The sequence below is a fragment of the Aythya marila genome, assembly GCF_965140915.1.
Source record: "Aythya marila genome assembly, chromosome: 5".
Taxonomy (NCBI): Eukaryota; Metazoa; Chordata; class Aves; order Anseriformes; family Anatidae; genus Aythya; species Aythya marila.
Window position 1 is genome coordinate 24466650 of NC_139046.1, and position 17656 is coordinate 24484305.

The following is a 17656-nucleotide window of genomic DNA, read 5'->3' on the forward strand; positions in this document are numbered from 1 at the left end:
TAGAAAAGTTGGTAGTTATCAGGTTCAAGTTTTGAGTTCAACGTTAATGTAGAATTTATATTTATTTGTATGTATTTTTATCTAAGAATTCAAGTCAAATGGCATTAGATATTATGAATTTAAGACAATTCCATAATCCATTTTTTCAAATGAAGCAAGTACAGATTGCTTTTTGCTAATGCAGCAACTGTATAGTGCTGTCCGAAGAGCTTGTTAAAACATTCACAAGTACGTGTGCATTGTCATATATGCATCCAACAAAAATCACCTTTTCAGAAATTTGTGATATTATTAAAGCACAAAATCTCTAGATAACCGGAAAGTTAATACAGAAGACCATCTAGTCTAGCAAAAATAAAAAGGTGAAGCTCTTGAGTAGAGCTCTGGCACACTTGACAGTTATTGCAGGAGGTTGAGGTAGATGCTTGGTTTGTAGGTAGGTTGAGTAAGAAGTATTTTTAAACTTTACTGTGTCCTTGCTTTCCAGTGGGAATAGGTTATTTTGGTATAGGGTTGTGGTGGCTCTTTCTTTGATTGTTTTAATTGGTAAATTACTATTCTCCTTTGGTACTTGAAATTCAGTTTTTGTTATTTTACAAAAGCAAAAACAAAAGAAAAACAAAACAGATCAAAGCTGAAGAAAAACTATAGGTTAACAATTAATTAGTTTGTTAACCACTAAATTTTAGGGGAGGTTAGTCACTGAGTTTGTAGTCAGTTCCACAAATGTAGCACCATGGTTTCTTCTGCATTTTTTCAAAAGTTTTTAATCTGACAGTATCATGTAGGAAGAGTAAGCTACCTTATTTGCAGTCAGCTTTGCTTTTTCTCCCAAAACTTGTATGGCTCATTCTCCTCCTTCCTGGTTGTACTGATTTTCCTATTCTGTTTCTTACTGCCATCCCTCTAGGGGTTCATTCATGCAGTCTTTTGCAGGTAGACAAGAGCATGCTTTGTCTGTGCTACAGACTGCCTTAAAATGAATACTTGGAAGATAGAGGTAGCAAGTGAAGCTGGCTTGGAGCACCCACAAGGGCTTCCAGGGTCCCCATAATCAACTAGAGGGAGATTTGTAGCCAACCATGTATTTTGCACTAATGTATGCATGTTCAGTTCTTGTTGTTGTTCCTGATTTTTCCTTTATTTTTATTTCTCAGAGATCCCTCCTGCAAACATCTGAGCTGACCACAGCATTTTGGCTTGTGGGATGTTAAAAAGTGCAGATGGGAGAGGAAGGGCCCATCCAGCTTCTGCTGGATGATGGGACTGCTAAACGTGGTGTGTGGTGCACAAGGGAGGCTACTGCTTTCTTAGCCTTGTGGGTGAATCTCTGCCTCCTGTGCACTTACATCTTCAATGCTTCTTTCCATATTATCAGTTTCCATACTGCAGGATCCCCTAATGCTCTACTTTCGCCTCTCTTAGTGCCAATCCCTCTTTTCTGAGGAAAAAGCTCCGAGAAATAGTGGCTGCCTTCAGTTGCCCAGACTTGTTCAACATCTTCATCGATGACCTTGATGAAGGAATAGTATCTGTGCTCAGCAAGTATGCCGATGACACAAAGCTGGGAGGAGTGGCTGACACACCAGAAGGCTGTGCTGCCATTCAGCGAGACCTAGACAGGCTAAAGAGATGGGCAGGAAGAAACCAAAGGAGGTTTAATAAGAGCAAGTGTAGAGTCCTGCACCTGGGAAGGAAAAACCGCATGTATCAGTACAGGCTGGGGGATGACCTGCTGGAGAGAAGCTCTGAGGAGAAGGACCTGGGGGTCCTGGTGGACAACAGGTTGACCATGAGCCAGCAATGTGCCCTCATGGCCAAGAGGGCCAATGGGATCCTGGTGTGCATAAAAAAGGAGTGTGGCCAGCAGGTCAAGGGAGGTGATCCTCCCCCTCTGCTCTGCCCTGGTCAGGCCTCACCTGGAGTACTGTGTCCAGTTCTGGGCTTCCCAGTACACAAAAGACAGGGATCTCCTGGAAAGAGTCCAGTGGAGGGCCACAAAGATGATACGGGGCCTGGAGCATCTTCCTTATGAGGAAAGGCTGAGAGACCTGGGTCTGTTCAGCTTGGAGAAGAGAAGACTGAGAGGGGATCTCATCAATGTGTATAAATACCTGAGGTGTGAGAGACAGAGGGATTTGGCCAACCTCTTTTCAGTGGTTTGTGGGAACAGGACAAAGAGTAATGGCCACAAGATAGAGCACAGGAAGTTCTGCACCAACATGTGAAAGAACTTCTTCACGGTGAGGGTGACAGAGCACTGGAACAGCCTGCCCAGGGAGGTTGTGGAGTCTCCTTCTCTGGAGGTATTCAAGGCCCGTCTGGATGCCTCCCTGGGCAGCCTGCTCTAAGGAACCTGCTTTGGCAGAGGGATTGGACCCAATGATTTTTCAAGGTCCCTTCCAACCACTTCAATTCTGTGGTTCTGTGAAAATGTGTTAGGTTTAATGTTTTTACTTGACTTTTCAACCACTCCCAGCTTAGCAGCATTGAATTCTGTCCTAGCTTTACTATTTCAAGCCATGACAGCGTTATCTTCCCCCTACTTCCATCACAATCAATTCCCAGCTTTAATTCTAGTGTCTTTATATTCCTTCTTCCTAACATTTGCCTTTCTTTCCCTCAATGTGAATGAGGTATTCATTCAAGATAAATACATAAAACAGAAGATCAGCTTCTCCCTATAGTGAAATATTAATATGGGCTTCTGAAGTTGTTCAATTCTGTATGGAAAATACGTTGTTTAGTATACTCAAGAACCAAAATCAATGGCGGTGATACCACTTAATGAAAACTACAGCATTTTTTCCAAAGCTTGCAAGGCTATTGTATGCTTTCTCTGATGTTCCTTGTGCAGCCTGATTATTGCAAATGCTACTTACTCCCCAGTGTGTCTCTGCAGCATTGGTAATTAGTGCACAATACAATTTGCAGGAGGCATGAAGAAAAGCACTGACGTGCATTGCTACTTGGTTTAAAAGGAAGACAAGAATCTATCATGTATCAAGGTCTAAATTACATGTGTTGGGGAACAGTGTGCTGTAGATCACGGGCTAAATGGAGAAGTGTTTTTAAAAATAAAAGAATTACTATGCTTATTGATCTGACTGTTCAAAACATCTTCCCCAAATCGTTCTACTGAAAAATTTAGCATGTTGATAAAACTTAAAAAATAATAATTAATAAAAGAATTGCAGCTCTATTAAACAAGCAAATAACCCTCTAACCTTAATGCCTTTAGGCAGAGTGCTTCTAATTCAGAGGGGATGAGGCTGCTGTCCTCCTCTCTTTCACAAAGCCATCAGGGGGAAAAACAGAGCCTCTGTGTTTCATCTAATGTTTCCAGGAATGCCACTTACAGGCTTGCTGTAATGCTTCTCAGTCTTACCTATGTCCTTGAGGGAATTGAATTTGGATGAAAAGGTGTGCAGCAAACGTAAGTTGCTTAAAGAAGCAGCATTAGCAGTAATAAATGCCAAAACAGGTATAGTCCCATGATAAATTCTTTTATTTTCAGCTGGTTTCTTTTACAATTGAAAGGGGGCATAAAATATCCCAATCTTTATAGGCCTAGGGATTTAACCAGGAGTTCATCTGCAGGTGTTCACATCATTATGCGGACCAGTGGAAGAAGCCTCATGTTCACAGGTCCTCATGTGGGACTGCAGTGATGCTGATAATCTGCTGGAAGGCTGATCATAGCATGACACAAGTGATTGAGGTGGGTTTCTGGAGTTCTTTGATGACAACTGCCAGACACAAATGATTGAGGAGCCAGCAAAGAGGTGTTCTTCTGGACCTCATACTTAGAAACAAGGAAGAACAGGCCGTGGGTGACAAAGCGGGAGGTAGATTTGGCTGCAGTTGTTATTAAATGGCAATTCTATATATGAAGAGGAGAGAACAAGGCAAAAAGCAGGACCTCAGCCATGGGCTTCAGGAGAGTAGATCATCATCTTAGATCTGCTTGGAAGAATTACATAGGATATTGTCTTAGTGAGAAGAGGGATCTAAGAGAGATGGTTCATATTTAAGGATCACCTACTCCAAGCTCAAAAATGCTCTATCCTGGCAAGCAGAAAATCAAACAAAGGTGGTCAGACACTTGTACGGGTAAGCAAGGAGCTCCTGACTAAACTCAGACATAATAAAAAAGCATACAAAATGTGGAAGCAGGGGCAGGTGGCCCAAGAAGAATACAGAGAAGCCGTCTGATTGTGCAGATATGGGATTTGGAAAGCCAAAGCCCACCTAGAGTTGAACCTCTCAATGGACATGAGGAGAAACAAGAAAGGTATCTACAGGTATCTAAAGAACAAAAGGATGAGGGGGGAAAATGTTGGCCCAGGGTTTAAATGCAGCAGGGGCTGTGGTGACAAAGGACATAAAAAAAAAAAAGGCCACGTTACTCAATGTTGTCTTCACCTCAGTCTTTACTGGTAAGATCTACCTTCAGGAGTCCCACCCCCTTGAGACCAGGGGAAAGTCAGGAATAAAGAAAACTTAGCCTTGGTTGAGGAAAATCAGGTTAAGTAACACTTAAACTGAACATACATAAGTCCATGGGGCCTTAGTGGATGCACCCACAAGTGATGCACCCACTGGCTAATGTTATTCTGAGGCCACCGTCAATTGTATTTGAAGGATCTTGGTTGACTGGGAGAGGTGCCTAGGGATGAGGAAAGCAAATGTCACTCGTGTCTCCAAAAAGGGTAAGAAGGATGATGCTGGGAACAACAAACCAGTCAGCAACACCTCAGTCCCCGCGAAGGTGATGGAACAACTAATCCTGGAAGCCATTTCCAGGCACATGAAGGACAAGGTGGCAACTGGGAGTAGCGAAAATGAATTTACTTAGGTGAACTCGTGCTTAATCAACTTGGTAACCTTCTAGAATGAGGTGACTTAGCCTCTGAGGAGAGAGCAGTGGATATTTTTCTTTTTGAGGCCAAGAGAGCTGAGACTGAGCTTGCAGAAGGGAAGTCTTGGGCCAGGGGGGATGAGGGATCTTCTCAGTATATGCAAGTACTTGATGGAAAGGAATGAAAAAGTGGCCAGATTCTTCTTGGTAATGCCCATTAACAGGACAAGAGGAAACAAGTACAAATAAAAACAGATGGAATTTCCATCTGAATACAAGGGAAGAGGTCTTGGTTTTATTTTTACTATAAAGGCGATCAAACACTGAAACAGATTGCCCAGAGAGGTTGTAGAGTCTCCCTCCACTGAGGTCTTCAAAAGCTGCCTGGAGATAGTCTTGGGAACTCTGTTCTGGGTGGCCCTGCTGGAGCAGGGGGCACTGGATCAGGTGATCTCCAGTGGTCCCTCTAACTTCAGTGATTCTGTGGACTCTCTTGAAAGTCCTGGCACTAAAAGTAGCAAATTATAAAAACAAAAAATGTGAAAAGAGAAAAAAATATGTAGTTAATTATTCCCGTGTTAACAGTGTAAATGTGGTACATAACTTCATCTAATGTTTTTAGCATTACAGAGCAAAAAGTTTTTTCTTCAACTCTTCCACGTGCTGTTGGTGAAAGGAAAGTGATGCCTAAACTAGGAGCAATTTTATGGCAATACAGTCACTGGTTGTTGCAACAGTTATGTTGTGCTTGAATTCCTCCAGGGAATGTAACATGCTTTACCCAAGGCACTTCAAATGTATGTGGCTTATAGAAAACGTTGATGGCCAAAGGAGAAGGGGAGGAAAAGTTGTTAAAGCAAGTGAAGCATTATGCTTGCCCTTCAGCATGTGAGAGAATAATTTGCAACATTTTTAATTTGTGTATATATACGTGTATGTATACGTATATACGCACACACAGATGACTGTGTCTTAAACAGGAGAAGTGGACAGGAAGATTTATTTGACTGGCAGTTCTTTATAATATAGATCAAATGGGAAACATCTCAACCAGGTGAATGCCTCCCTATAAAATGTTTTGCAAGTATTAAAATTCAAACTAGGCTGATTTTCAGATAGTAATAACTAGAGAGGATTCAGAAGTTAGCCATGTATGTTGCAATTCCCAAGCTGGGGAAGATTCTTAGAGTATAAACAATGATTTTTTAATGCATGTTCTTTTAGAGATCATCCTTGCTATATGCTACAAGGAGAATCGAGAGGTTAAATCCAGTTTTAAAATGTAACAGGTCTTTGAAGGAATCTATGCTCACAAACCTTCAGGATTTTGAGCCAGTGAACATTCGCTCAGAATCGAGGTGGCTATGTTCAATTTCTGCATTAGCTGTGAAAGGATCTGATTTGAGAAACATGTTTCAATCACAGTACTGGAAGCACAATACTGGATGCAGTGTTAGGTTATACTTACAAATGAATGTTTTATAAAGTTATGGTTCCCTCATGTTTATTACTACTCAGAAACAGATTCTGCTGCACTGCTGACTATTGTTCTTCTAGTATGAAAACCAGTGGTTATAGTTTAGAGGAATGGTGAGAGTAGACTCAAGAGGACTTACACTGAAGTAGATACAGAGAATATAGATCAGCCATGAGCACAAAAACATTTCCACAAGATAGTAATGCACAGCTTTGCATGCAAACCTTTTCAACCAACTTAAGTCAAGCTACAAGAAGCCATCTCTCTGTGCCTGTGCCACTGTTTGTGCCATTCTTTCTTTTAGGAAGTCAACAGATTTTACAGACATGCTTCTTTATTTTTGACTTGGAATCTGTGCTTTTCTTTTTGATATGCAGCACGACACCTTGACACTGATTAATGTGTATTTTCAGGCTATTTGTAGATGATTGCTAGTGCATAGACAGTTCTTACTATTTCTGAGGAGGCAGTAATAAGTTGGATCAAAGAATATATAAAGTACAATTTATCCGAAATTTTTGGAAACTTTATTAAATAAGCTAAAGCTCCACCATGTCTTCTCAACCTTTGAATAATATATGCTTTTTTTTTTTTTTTTTTTTTTTTTTCCATTTTCAGCTTTTTTAGGCTTCTTCCTTGTAATTTTTAATATAATTCTATAATTAAAAGTTACTTGTTCTTGCTTTATGAAAGAGTATTCTTGTCATGTAGATCCTTCTTCCATTTAAATACCTTGATATCAGAAATGTATCCTAAAAATATCTACTGGCCAGGCTTAGGAGAACTACGTATTACACTCAACATTATAATCAGATCATTCTTCCATTTGACACAATTTGTGCTTTGCATTCTCAAGGTTCTTTAGTTGTATGAGCCTCTAGCTCATCCTTTCCAGGAATGCACAATGGGACTTTTTTGCTGCTAATTACAGCTTGCTAATACTCTTTTTCAAAGAGTGTTATTTCAAATTCCAAACGGGATTTGAAAATGACCTCAAAGCAAGTGAGACTCTAGTTTACAAGTTGAAACTGTACCTGTTTAGAGCAGAAACTCATCACATCTATCCAGGGTAGAAATGATTTTTACAGAAGATAGGTAGATGCAAGGGTCGGTATTACATTAAACAGTCATTGAAGGGGAAAAGGGTTTCAGAAATGAAGAATTTTTCAGGTTTGCGTGAGAAAAATCCAGCAAATAGATAGTAACTCCTGCCTCAGTGCTTGAAGGAGTACAACACATGTTCCTTAGTGGAATGAGGAGGCTGTGAACGGGAAACTAAAGTTCTTTCTCCCTTCTGCGAAATTTGTAATTTTTTTTCCAAATTAAAAAATATGTTCACTTCTATTTCCAATTAGAAATGCGCATCTCGGAAGAGAAAAGAGAAGACTTCTGTGCAGAATTTCAACTTCATCAGAATTCATCAAAAAAAGCAGAATTTTTCATCCAGGCAGAAGCTGAAGCATTGAAACTTTCAGATTTGTCAATAACCAGTCAAAGAAGAGGACCCCCAACTATGTGTGGTGATTGTAATTCCAGTCCTGCAGAACTAAGGTAAAAACAAATCCCTAAATATATTTTTTCTATATTCATAATATAGATAATATATCTATGATTTTTTGATAAAAATAGGGAAGTTTAATTCCTAGATGAGAATCAGCATGTCTTCTTTTTACTTAGACTGGGAAATCCCAATTTGTATAAACATGGTGTGCTAGTGGATAGCTGATATAACTGTGGTTAACCTGGAATGCAGCATTTCACCAGTGTCTTCTCCAGCATTGATGCAAAATGTGATCATGGCAATGGCTTATGAGGCACACTGTAGATATTTCAACTAACTGTGATCACTTCAGAGAATTGTAAAAATGCGTATTGAACAGAATTAGAAAAGGTGATCTAAGTCTAGACCATAAGTCCAGGGTACCCAAAGTATGATGAGTTAGTTGGTGATATAAGCTAGGAAGCAGGAATAAATCAGGTTGAAATCCAGGTGAAGTTGGAAGAGCAAAGATGTGAAGCTGTATTGAATACTTGGTAAAGAGTCTGTGGCAGGAATCTGGAGGACGAATATGGTTGAAGTGTAATACAAAGTCTGAAGATTTTATTCTGTCATTGACTTCTGTACTGAGCTGTGGTTCTGTACTGCAATCTTAAGAAACATAAACACTCATGCAGTATGTGACATAATATATGCAGGTACCTACTGACTATAGAATGTTATCAGTCTTGAGTGATAGGCAGTCTGAAGTTCAAGCGTTAAAAGTGTTACCAAGTTGCTTTTGAAGATGAGATCAAGGCTGCAGAGTTCTGTGACCTGCTTTTGAGAAGTCTACTCTAGCTCTTCACCTGTCTGACAGAGATTCTACATCTGTTTTTATTATCTTCAGAATGATCCAATGGAGACCCAATGTAAGAAAATTAGTCCATAGTACTTTTCCATCTGCATTGTTGCCTTTTTTTTTTTTTTTTTTTTAATTGAAGCCGGGGATATGATGCTTGGACAATGCATCCAGCTTTAAAAGCCAAATGTTTGAGTGCTTAAGTAAAGCCCAGCATAGTGTCAGCCAAAGTCTGTTGCTCCTACCCTCGACAGTGTCACTCATGCTAGCAAGCAGGCTGGGCTTTTGAACATTGAGATTAACTTCCCACAGCAGTTAGCATGTTGAACCATTGTATCTGCACGTAGGATTCCAAAGCTATAGACCAAGACCTCATTGTGATAGAGACTGTATAAACTGCACAAAATCTGTCCTTCCCCAAATAGTTTGCAATTAGAATATGTGATGAGAAAATAACTTCATACAAACAGAAAAGGAAATATTGAGTCAGTGTTGATTTGCATTATAGGTGATGGTCTTAGTACACCAGCAAGTGATTTATCAAGTTTTCTTTTACACAATAGGAAGAAAAAAATGAAGGAGGAACTCAAAGACGATGAAGTATATTCATAGTTGTTCATGGGAAGCATATCCTGAACATGGAAAATACACACACACGCACAAAAAAAAACAAACAACTCAGTGTTTAAAATGACTGGCCAATAGTCTCCAGAGTTATTCATCATTTGCAGTCCAAAACAATAGTAAGTGAAAATGAAATTCACTAGACAGAGTAAAGATGAAATAGAATCTTGAAGGTGAAGTTAAGCAGCTTATGTACCCTTCCGTCCCATTTAAATTATAGTATAGTATCCTAAGCATTTAGTTATATGTGAATTTCCATAGTGCCTATATATGAAGTGCTTTGAGTTGCATCATCGTTTACATGCAGAGTACAGATCTTAAGTTCTTTCTTAAAGAATCATATGAATAAAAAGTCAGATGGAAGCAGGTGAAGAAGCGGGTAGCTGAGTACAAACAAATGTTTACCTAAGCGGATGACTCTTTGCAGTAGCAGGTAGCTTTCCTTTTCTTTCTAGGATGTGAATTAGACATGCATGTGGTATAAAGAAAGTAATTTATACATTAAAATGGAAGTTCAGAAGGTACCGTTTTTCTGTGGCTACCTCTTATGACTGATAGCACACTATAATCCATGAATCTATTTATTTTGCTCCCATCCTGGAAGTGAGATCTGGGTTACCTGTGATTATCAAAGGATACCCAGGGTGTTTTATTAAAGTCTTGAGACCGAATTTTTGTGATCATGTTTGTATTGCTGCTTCTTAAGCTTGCATTTTAAGCTGAGAGTGAAAAAATCATTTTATAGTCAGTTTGGGTTTTCATACTTGTTGCCAGCACAACAGTGAGCCCTATCCATTGATAAAAAAGATCATTGTTACAAGTCTGTAATATTTAAATCCATCCTTCTTCCTTACAAAAATAGCTAATTGAATCTCTTCTCATTTTTACCTGTCTATGGCTAGATAATCTTAAAACTCTGTGGATATACAGTATAGAATTCCTGCCATCAAATATAATATTTATAGTAACACCATCATTTTACAGTTTTCTGTAATACAAACTTATAGATCCTGTCTTCTGGATATTCTCATTTTACTTCATGTGGAATTATCCATCCTCCTGAAGAATTTGGATTCTTTTAATCTGAGCATCAATTTGATCCCTAAATATTTCATTGCTTTGTTGCTCCATGTTTTCATATTTGCTTCCTGTAAGCATTTTCTGTTTATAGGCTTCATACCCAATTTATATTCATCTGTTTCATGCCTTAGCACTCTAGTATATTTGCTTAATATTTCCATATTCACAGATTTTCTTTTAGAGTAACAGATTTAAGAAGTGACAGAGAGACATTCCTGTTACTGCTAATTAATATATTTGCAGTAGTTAACAAATGTTGTTAATTTATTTCTGCATATTTTGAGGGGTGGGGTAAGTGTTCTTTGCATTATTTTTCTTTTTTTTTTTTCCTCCTAAAAATAGCACTGTAGAAGAAAAGAGTAAGAGGTTGCTGCCTGAATTTATATCCTCATGGAAGGATGGCACAGATGTAGGTGGAAAGACAGAAACTGCATTCCTCCTAAAAGAACTGGACACTCTGAGGGCCAAAAACAAAAAGGTAAAATTGAGATATTCAGACCACAGAATTTGCTGGTTTATGGTTGTCTTACAAAACATATATTTTAAACTGTTCCTAATTTAGTTTTGTTATTTATTTACATGCACCAATCAGTAACTTTCTAGTCATTTTGGATTCTTAGTATCTGTTTAACAACTGCTTTTTCTGGAATTAAAAAATCTTTCATGCAGCCCTTTGACCTTTTTAATCAGTGACATAGGTTCCTGCATCATGGATAAAAAAAAACACTGAAGTTAATGGAAAAGTTTTTGTTGGCTTAAAAAAGCTTGTGGATTAGAGTTCATATGTGAAACATATTTATTATACATGGAACTATTACAACAGAATAATTAGTAGTAATGGCTAGAATCCCATTCATGTTACAAAACTATCCAAATCAGTAATTCTTGTAAGTCAACACAAAAACAATAGTAATTCTTCACCGAACTCTACAGTGTTCATATATTTTGACAGAAGATGCATTTTACTTCAGTGTAGTATTTTCATAGCATGGTGGAAGAGATAAAACCCATTAATACTTGGAGGTAAACAAAATCTTAAGAGATGTTCTGAAATGCTTGCTAGGAGACAAAAAAGCTATTGTTCTAATGCTTGCATATTGCTTGTAAGAAACAGTAAACTACTTTGAGGCCTGATCCCAAAAACATGGTGAACTGAGATTAAATATGGGAAACAGTTCACTATGTAAAGTCACGGTGTGCAGATTCTTACAAATTTAACATCTTAAACCTGTTTTATTTCCTTTTTTTTCAATCAGAGTTCTGACATTAGAGTTAACATAGTTGATTTCTGTATTGTAGTTCCTTTCCAATTATATTTCACAGAATCACAGAATTTCTAGGTTGGAAGAGACCTCAAGATCATCGAGTCCAACCTCTGACCTAACACTAACAGTCCTCCACTAAAACATATCCCTAAGCTCTACATCTAAACGTCTTTTAAAGACCTCCAGGGATGGTGACTCCACCACTTCCCTGGGCAGCAAAAGGAGCCCGCATCTCTCTGTGTTGCCCAGGCTACGCTGCAGTGGCTATTCACAGGCGCGATCCCGCTACTGACCGGCACGGGAGTTTTGACCTGCTCCATTTCCGACCTGGGCCGGTTCACCCCTCCTTAGGCAACCTGGTGTGCCCCGGCTCCCCGGGGCTCACCATATTGATACCGGCCTTAGCGCGGACACCCGCTCGGCATAGCGCGCTGCAGCCCAGAACTCCTGGGCTCAAGCGATCTGGCGGGCTCAGCCTCCCGAGCAGCTGGGACTACAGGTGTGCGCCACCGCGCCCGGCCACCGCTGCCCCACGTTCCCCTCAGCCTCGAAAGGAAAATGGTGCCCCCAGCCCCTCAGGATGTCCACAGCAGGGCATCCTCTCCCTCACAGAGCCGCTTGTTAATCCATGTGTTGTCTCCCAGAAGCTCAGCCGTTAGCCAAATAGAATCATAGGATTATTAAAGTTGGAAAAGCCCTCCAAAATCACCTGCTCCAACCACCCCCTACCACCACTGTCACCACTAACCCACGTCCCCAAGCACCACGTCCAACCTCTCCTCAAACACCCCCAGGGATGGTGACTCCACCACCACCCTGAGCAACCCGTCCCAATGCCTGACTGCTCTTGCTGAGCAGAAATGTCTCCTCATTTCCAACCTGAACCTCCCCTGGTGCAACTTGAGGCTGTTCCCTCTGCTCCTATCACTAGTTATCTGTGAGAAGAGGCCGACCCCCAGCTCCCCACACCTTCCTTTCAGGTAGTGAAAACTGGAAGGACCCCACACTCTCACAGGGGAAATACAAACAACCCTAACAAAGTAAAATAAAATAGAATAAAATAAAATAATAGAATAGAATTTGATCCATGCTTCGCCATCTGTGCCTTGTAAAACCTCTATTCATTTAAATCAAAATACCTATCTTCATCCAAAGTTTTGATATCTACTTTCCATTTCCTTTGCATTCTATTTTGTATTTATATGTATTTTTATCTATGCATTTTTATTTGTATGTACATTTAGTTTAGCATCATACTAGAAATGAAAGGATGTATGTTTTTCCTCGCATCTGCCATTTTAAGATATTGTAGTCATCATCATGTATTCTATTGAAAGTGGCATGTGTCTTCTCAATGATTGCTTTGGTTAACTTGATTAGCCTTCTATTTTTTGCAGTGTAATACTAATTTTTTCCTCTCAGAAATTTGACAGTTTTTGATGCTGAAATAGCACTTGGTAGTGACGTTGGCTTTTTACCAGAAGAGCCAGTGTATTTTATGACTGTCATTTAAGTATGTTTTGCTTCTACTACAGCCTTGTTTCTCTTGTGTTTTGATATAATGAGGACAGAACTGTAGCTTTTCTAATGTAATAGCATGGTTCAAATGATGAAACTTTGCTAAAGTTTGAAACTTAATTTCTAGAATACACCTGGTCTCTTTCATTAAACATGCCATCCCTGATCTGAGGTGACTCAAGCATTTCATGACAAGTTTTTCAGCTGTTGAATATGAAAAAGGACCAAAACCAAAGCAGTGTTTCATGAACAGAATCTGGAGCTCATGCTTCTGTACAAGCATGTTCTGGTCTATATAATGAACACACCCTGATATTTCTATGTTAACAGGAGGAAAATTCCATCCTACTTGAACACTGCATTGTTTGTACTATTAGTACTGTTGCATATGTTACTACCGGACAAATGAAAAATCTGTACTCTTTCCATTAAATTGTGCCTAGTGTTAGGACAAGAAGCAGTGGGCAAAAAATGGAACATCAGAGGTTCCCACTGAACACCGGGAGGAACTTCTTTATGGTGCAGGTGACTGAGCACTGACACAGGTTGCCCAAAGAGGTTGTGAAGATCTTCAAAAGCCAGCTGGATGTGGTCCTCAGCAACCTCCTGTAGGTGGCCATGCTTGAGCATTGGGGAATGCTCAAGCTAACCAGCTGACACAGAGGTCACTGCCAGCCTCAACAGTTCTGCAGTTCTGTGAAACATCATTAAATATATGATGGCAAGCTCAGATCTGTCAAAAGACAGACTAAGTGAATTTCCAATTAAAAGAAAGATCACAGCATGTGAAAGGGTGTAGGTTTTCTGTCTGGTGATGCACATGGAAAATGATTCATTTACACCACAGGCTCTTCAGACATCAGTGATGTCAGTAATCTTGCTAAGAAATAGGCTACTAATGCCTGTTTCACCATCACCTCACCATCTGCATTATATTCCATGTAACTTTGACCTTCCTTAGCAAGAAAAACATAGCTAGTGATATCTGAAGAGGGGAATCCAAAATAAAAGTAATGGCAGGCACATTGCTGCTTGTTTCTGAGAGCAAGATAGGGCAACTGATGAAAGAAAAGAAAAAAAAAAAAGCATTTGTCCTTTAAATAGATAAATTTCTGTGGTATAGCCTAGATTTTGTATTTTGCTGGTAAGAGAACTATTATTTAAAATTTTGTTTTGCTGGTTGACTGTTTCTGAGAGATAAGAATCTTACTGTCCACTTGTTCTGTTCAGCTTCAGGATAAGCTGTCTGAAAAGGACAAGGAGCTGAAGACAATAAAACTGGACTTAGAACTGCAAGAGAGAGCTACAGAAGCTAAGATTGCAGAAAAGATTGCAGGTATGGTAGGCAAGCGTTTAACAGATGGCTGTAAGGCTCTAACAGTACCCGCGGTTGCTATATGACGTGGCCTAGTGAATGTTAGCTTTATTTGCTAAAGGAGGGAAGATTTGACTTTTTTGTGTGTGTGTGTGGCTGTTTAGAGTTGCTTAGAAAATAGGTGGCTTTAACATCCTGGTACTGGTATTAGCAGGAGCTTTACCTGTATTCATACTGATTTGGGCATTAAATGCATTGTTAACACCATGTCAATCCAATCACAAAAAGGTTGTTTGTTTTGTTGGAAGGTCCTGAACAAACAAGGGGAAATAATGATTACCAGTGCTTCTACCTTTCAACCAGCAGTTCAAATACCACTTATTGTTTTAGCTCGTTCAGAGCAATACTACCCCTCTCCCAGTGTATGAAGATAGTCGCACATTCACCTCAGCTATAGACCTGCACTTTTGAAAAATCCATTCTTGCGGTAGTTAATGAATTTTTGTCTGATGATGATATGTATGTCTTCAGTGAATGAAGTTTATGCAAATTGCCAAAATGTAAGGTTTTTAAGTTTACAGTTGAAAGTAAGTACATGCTTATATTCTTAAGTGTTCTTTGGATAGACACACAAGAATGGAAAAAAATTGTATTCTATGGTTACAGAAATTTCAGAAGTGGTGAAGTTGACTATTTTTATTATTATTGAAAAGTGATAGTGTGTATAGTGTGGATGTGGATGAAAAATATCCTGAGGTTTTGCCCCAGATGTTTCAAGGAAATTTATGGGAGTACTATTATAAATTAATCATATCATTTTTTCATAAATGAAGTGTAGTATAGGTAAAATTATATCCTTGTGGTACTCAGGTGCCTGTCAGGGTCAAACTGAAACAACCACAGACAATTCACATACTACTGATAGTGAGTACTAATACCTGCCCAAAAAATATTGGTACTAGAGTAAGGAGTAACTATCTTCAAGAAAATAAAGCTGAAAATAAACTCTGTGGCTGAAAAAAACATACGGCTGACTTTAAACATGAAAATCCTGGGAATACAGGAATTCTGTGTATATCATAGGTGGAAGAGAATTGCTAAATTTTCTGTGATGGAGGATGGGAAAGGAGAAACTAGATATTAGGAAACAAGTTTAAGTGAAATACAGGCATAATTTTACTTAATTTTATTCCATCTTAGATAAACTGTTTTCTGTATTGTCAGAAGACAAAAAAATGTCTGAACAACATATCATAGTTGTATCCAGCAACTGAATGCTAACGCAAATTGTTTGGATTGAATTCAAAGTTTTGTGTTTGTTCTTGGATATTTGCACAGTGTTTTACCTCTATACCTATAACACAGAAATATTCTATTTGATATAGGTGTTCATTGGTCATTAAAACATGGAAAGAAATATGAAATGCGTGTCATTAGTTTCCTTGTTATGGATACAGTCGAAATATTTGTTAGTAAATTGTTTTCTCTTGCATTACTGTTTAAACTTTCTAATTATGTCCTGAGTATGATATCCCCTCCGAAACAGTATGACGTGAATATGGATAGAATAATTAACATAGTTATTCCATAGTTATTCCAAGAAGAGTAAGCCAAATTTTAATGAGAGCTGAAATATTTAGGATGGCCTTTAAAAAGATACCTTTTTGCTTCTTTTATGAGTTCAAGAAGTATAAAATCCTTCAAATACTGGGAGTAAAGGTAAGAGGCTCCTTACACTTAAGCAAAAAAAAAAAAAAAAAAAAAAAAAAAAAAAAAGAAGCCTTGTTAACATCTTACGGATATTTGCTTCCAATTTTACTGTTCTAAGAATCTTACCAAGTTTGGATAAACATTTTGAAATCTGGAATGATGTGAACCAAAAAGAATTTGGAGATCTATGTGTGTCTCTCACAAAAAGCCTTGGGGAGGATTGTTATGCACAGACATAACCTAATAAAGAAGACTCAGCATGTTTCAGGAGAAACTTTTTCCTCATGTATTAAGTCCTTTGAGGAAAGGAGAACACATGCTGCTGTGATTTCATGTTACTAGTTAATGTTTAATTACTGCAGTGTATAACACATGGTAGAGTGAAGCCTGTAAATATGGGTGTTTGCATTTTTATTATTACTTTGTACTGACTTTATGATAAGAAAATGACTCCACAAAATTATATTTTAAAAAACATCAGAAAGGTACACCATAAAATGTTATCTACTTTGAGGAATATTACAATTCTATTTTTAAATGGAACCCTCTAATTGATGGGTTTTACCTAAGCAAGCCCTGTGGCAAGAACAGAAAAGCTGAAGACAAAGGCCATTTTAAAATTAAACTGCAGAACTCCTCAGAAACAAATAACCCAGAGCTTGACATTTTGTGCTTTTTACTTTCTTCAGAGAAACATGTGAAGAGGAAAAGTGTAAATTTGTGAAAACGTTGTGAGAGAATTAAAAAAAATAAATAAATAAAAATAAAAGTAAAGGTAGAAGAGAATGCTTACTATGTGCAATAAATAGTTTATTTTCAGAAGATTTTTATTTTTATTTTTTCTATCCTGGAGTTCACAGTTCATGAGGAAATTCACAGTTCTGATTGCAGTTTCTTAACTGTTAGATACTATTGTTTCTGGTGGTCTTAGTTGCCACAAGTTACTACTGTTTGTGCACTTCTGTTAGGTTTCCTCTCATATAAGGCAATGTCAGAAACTACAATTAGTTTCACTATGAAAGAATAAAAAGAGAGAAGGATACACAGGAAATATCAAGGGGAAAGCACTTCACAGAAGAACTGAGCCTAGGATAATGCACAGGAAAAAGAAAGAGGAACATCAAATGTGAATTGGATGTGAAGAACAGGACTGCAGAATTTTCATATGTTGAACAGAAAAGGGAATGAGTGCCCTCTTTGGGAGGGGAAAGGAAGAAGGAGCACACTTCCTCTGAGGACAGTCTGGAACTTAAGGATGGAGGTGCAAAGGAATCAAGTCTTTACTTTAAAAGAGAGAGCCAGCAGAGAGAACAGATCTTACTTTCAACAGACATAATAAATGACTTTGTTTTAGCCTAACAAGAATTATACACAGTGTATATTGGAATTTTTAGAGTAAAGAGCTTGCTGTGTGTAAGTGACAGTGGTAGAGCATAATGGTGTACCCTCTCTAGACTTAGAAAAATG

At 38.5% G+C, this 17656-nt stretch overlaps 1 protein-coding gene across 7 annotated transcripts in view; it reads left to right on the plus strand.

Annotated features, from left to right (window-relative positions):
* Window positions 1-17656, plus strand: part of MIPOL1 (mirror-image polydactyly 1) — a 195920-nt gene that overhangs the window by 42912 nt on the left and 135352 nt on the right. For 6 of the 7 annotated variants that reach the window (XM_082761244.1, XM_082761249.1, XM_082761248.1 and 3 more), the window contains 3 exons: window positions 7694-7889; window positions 10724-10859; window positions 14395-14500. In XM_082761244.1, coding sequence (XP_082617370.1) covers window positions 7694-7889; window positions 10724-10859; window positions 14395-14500 — 438 coding nt within the window. Of the gene's footprint in view, window positions 1-3598; window positions 3722-7693; window positions 7890-10723; window positions 10860-14394; window positions 14501-17656 lie in introns of those variants that run through there. The other variant, XM_082761247.1, reaches the window with a different exon arrangement.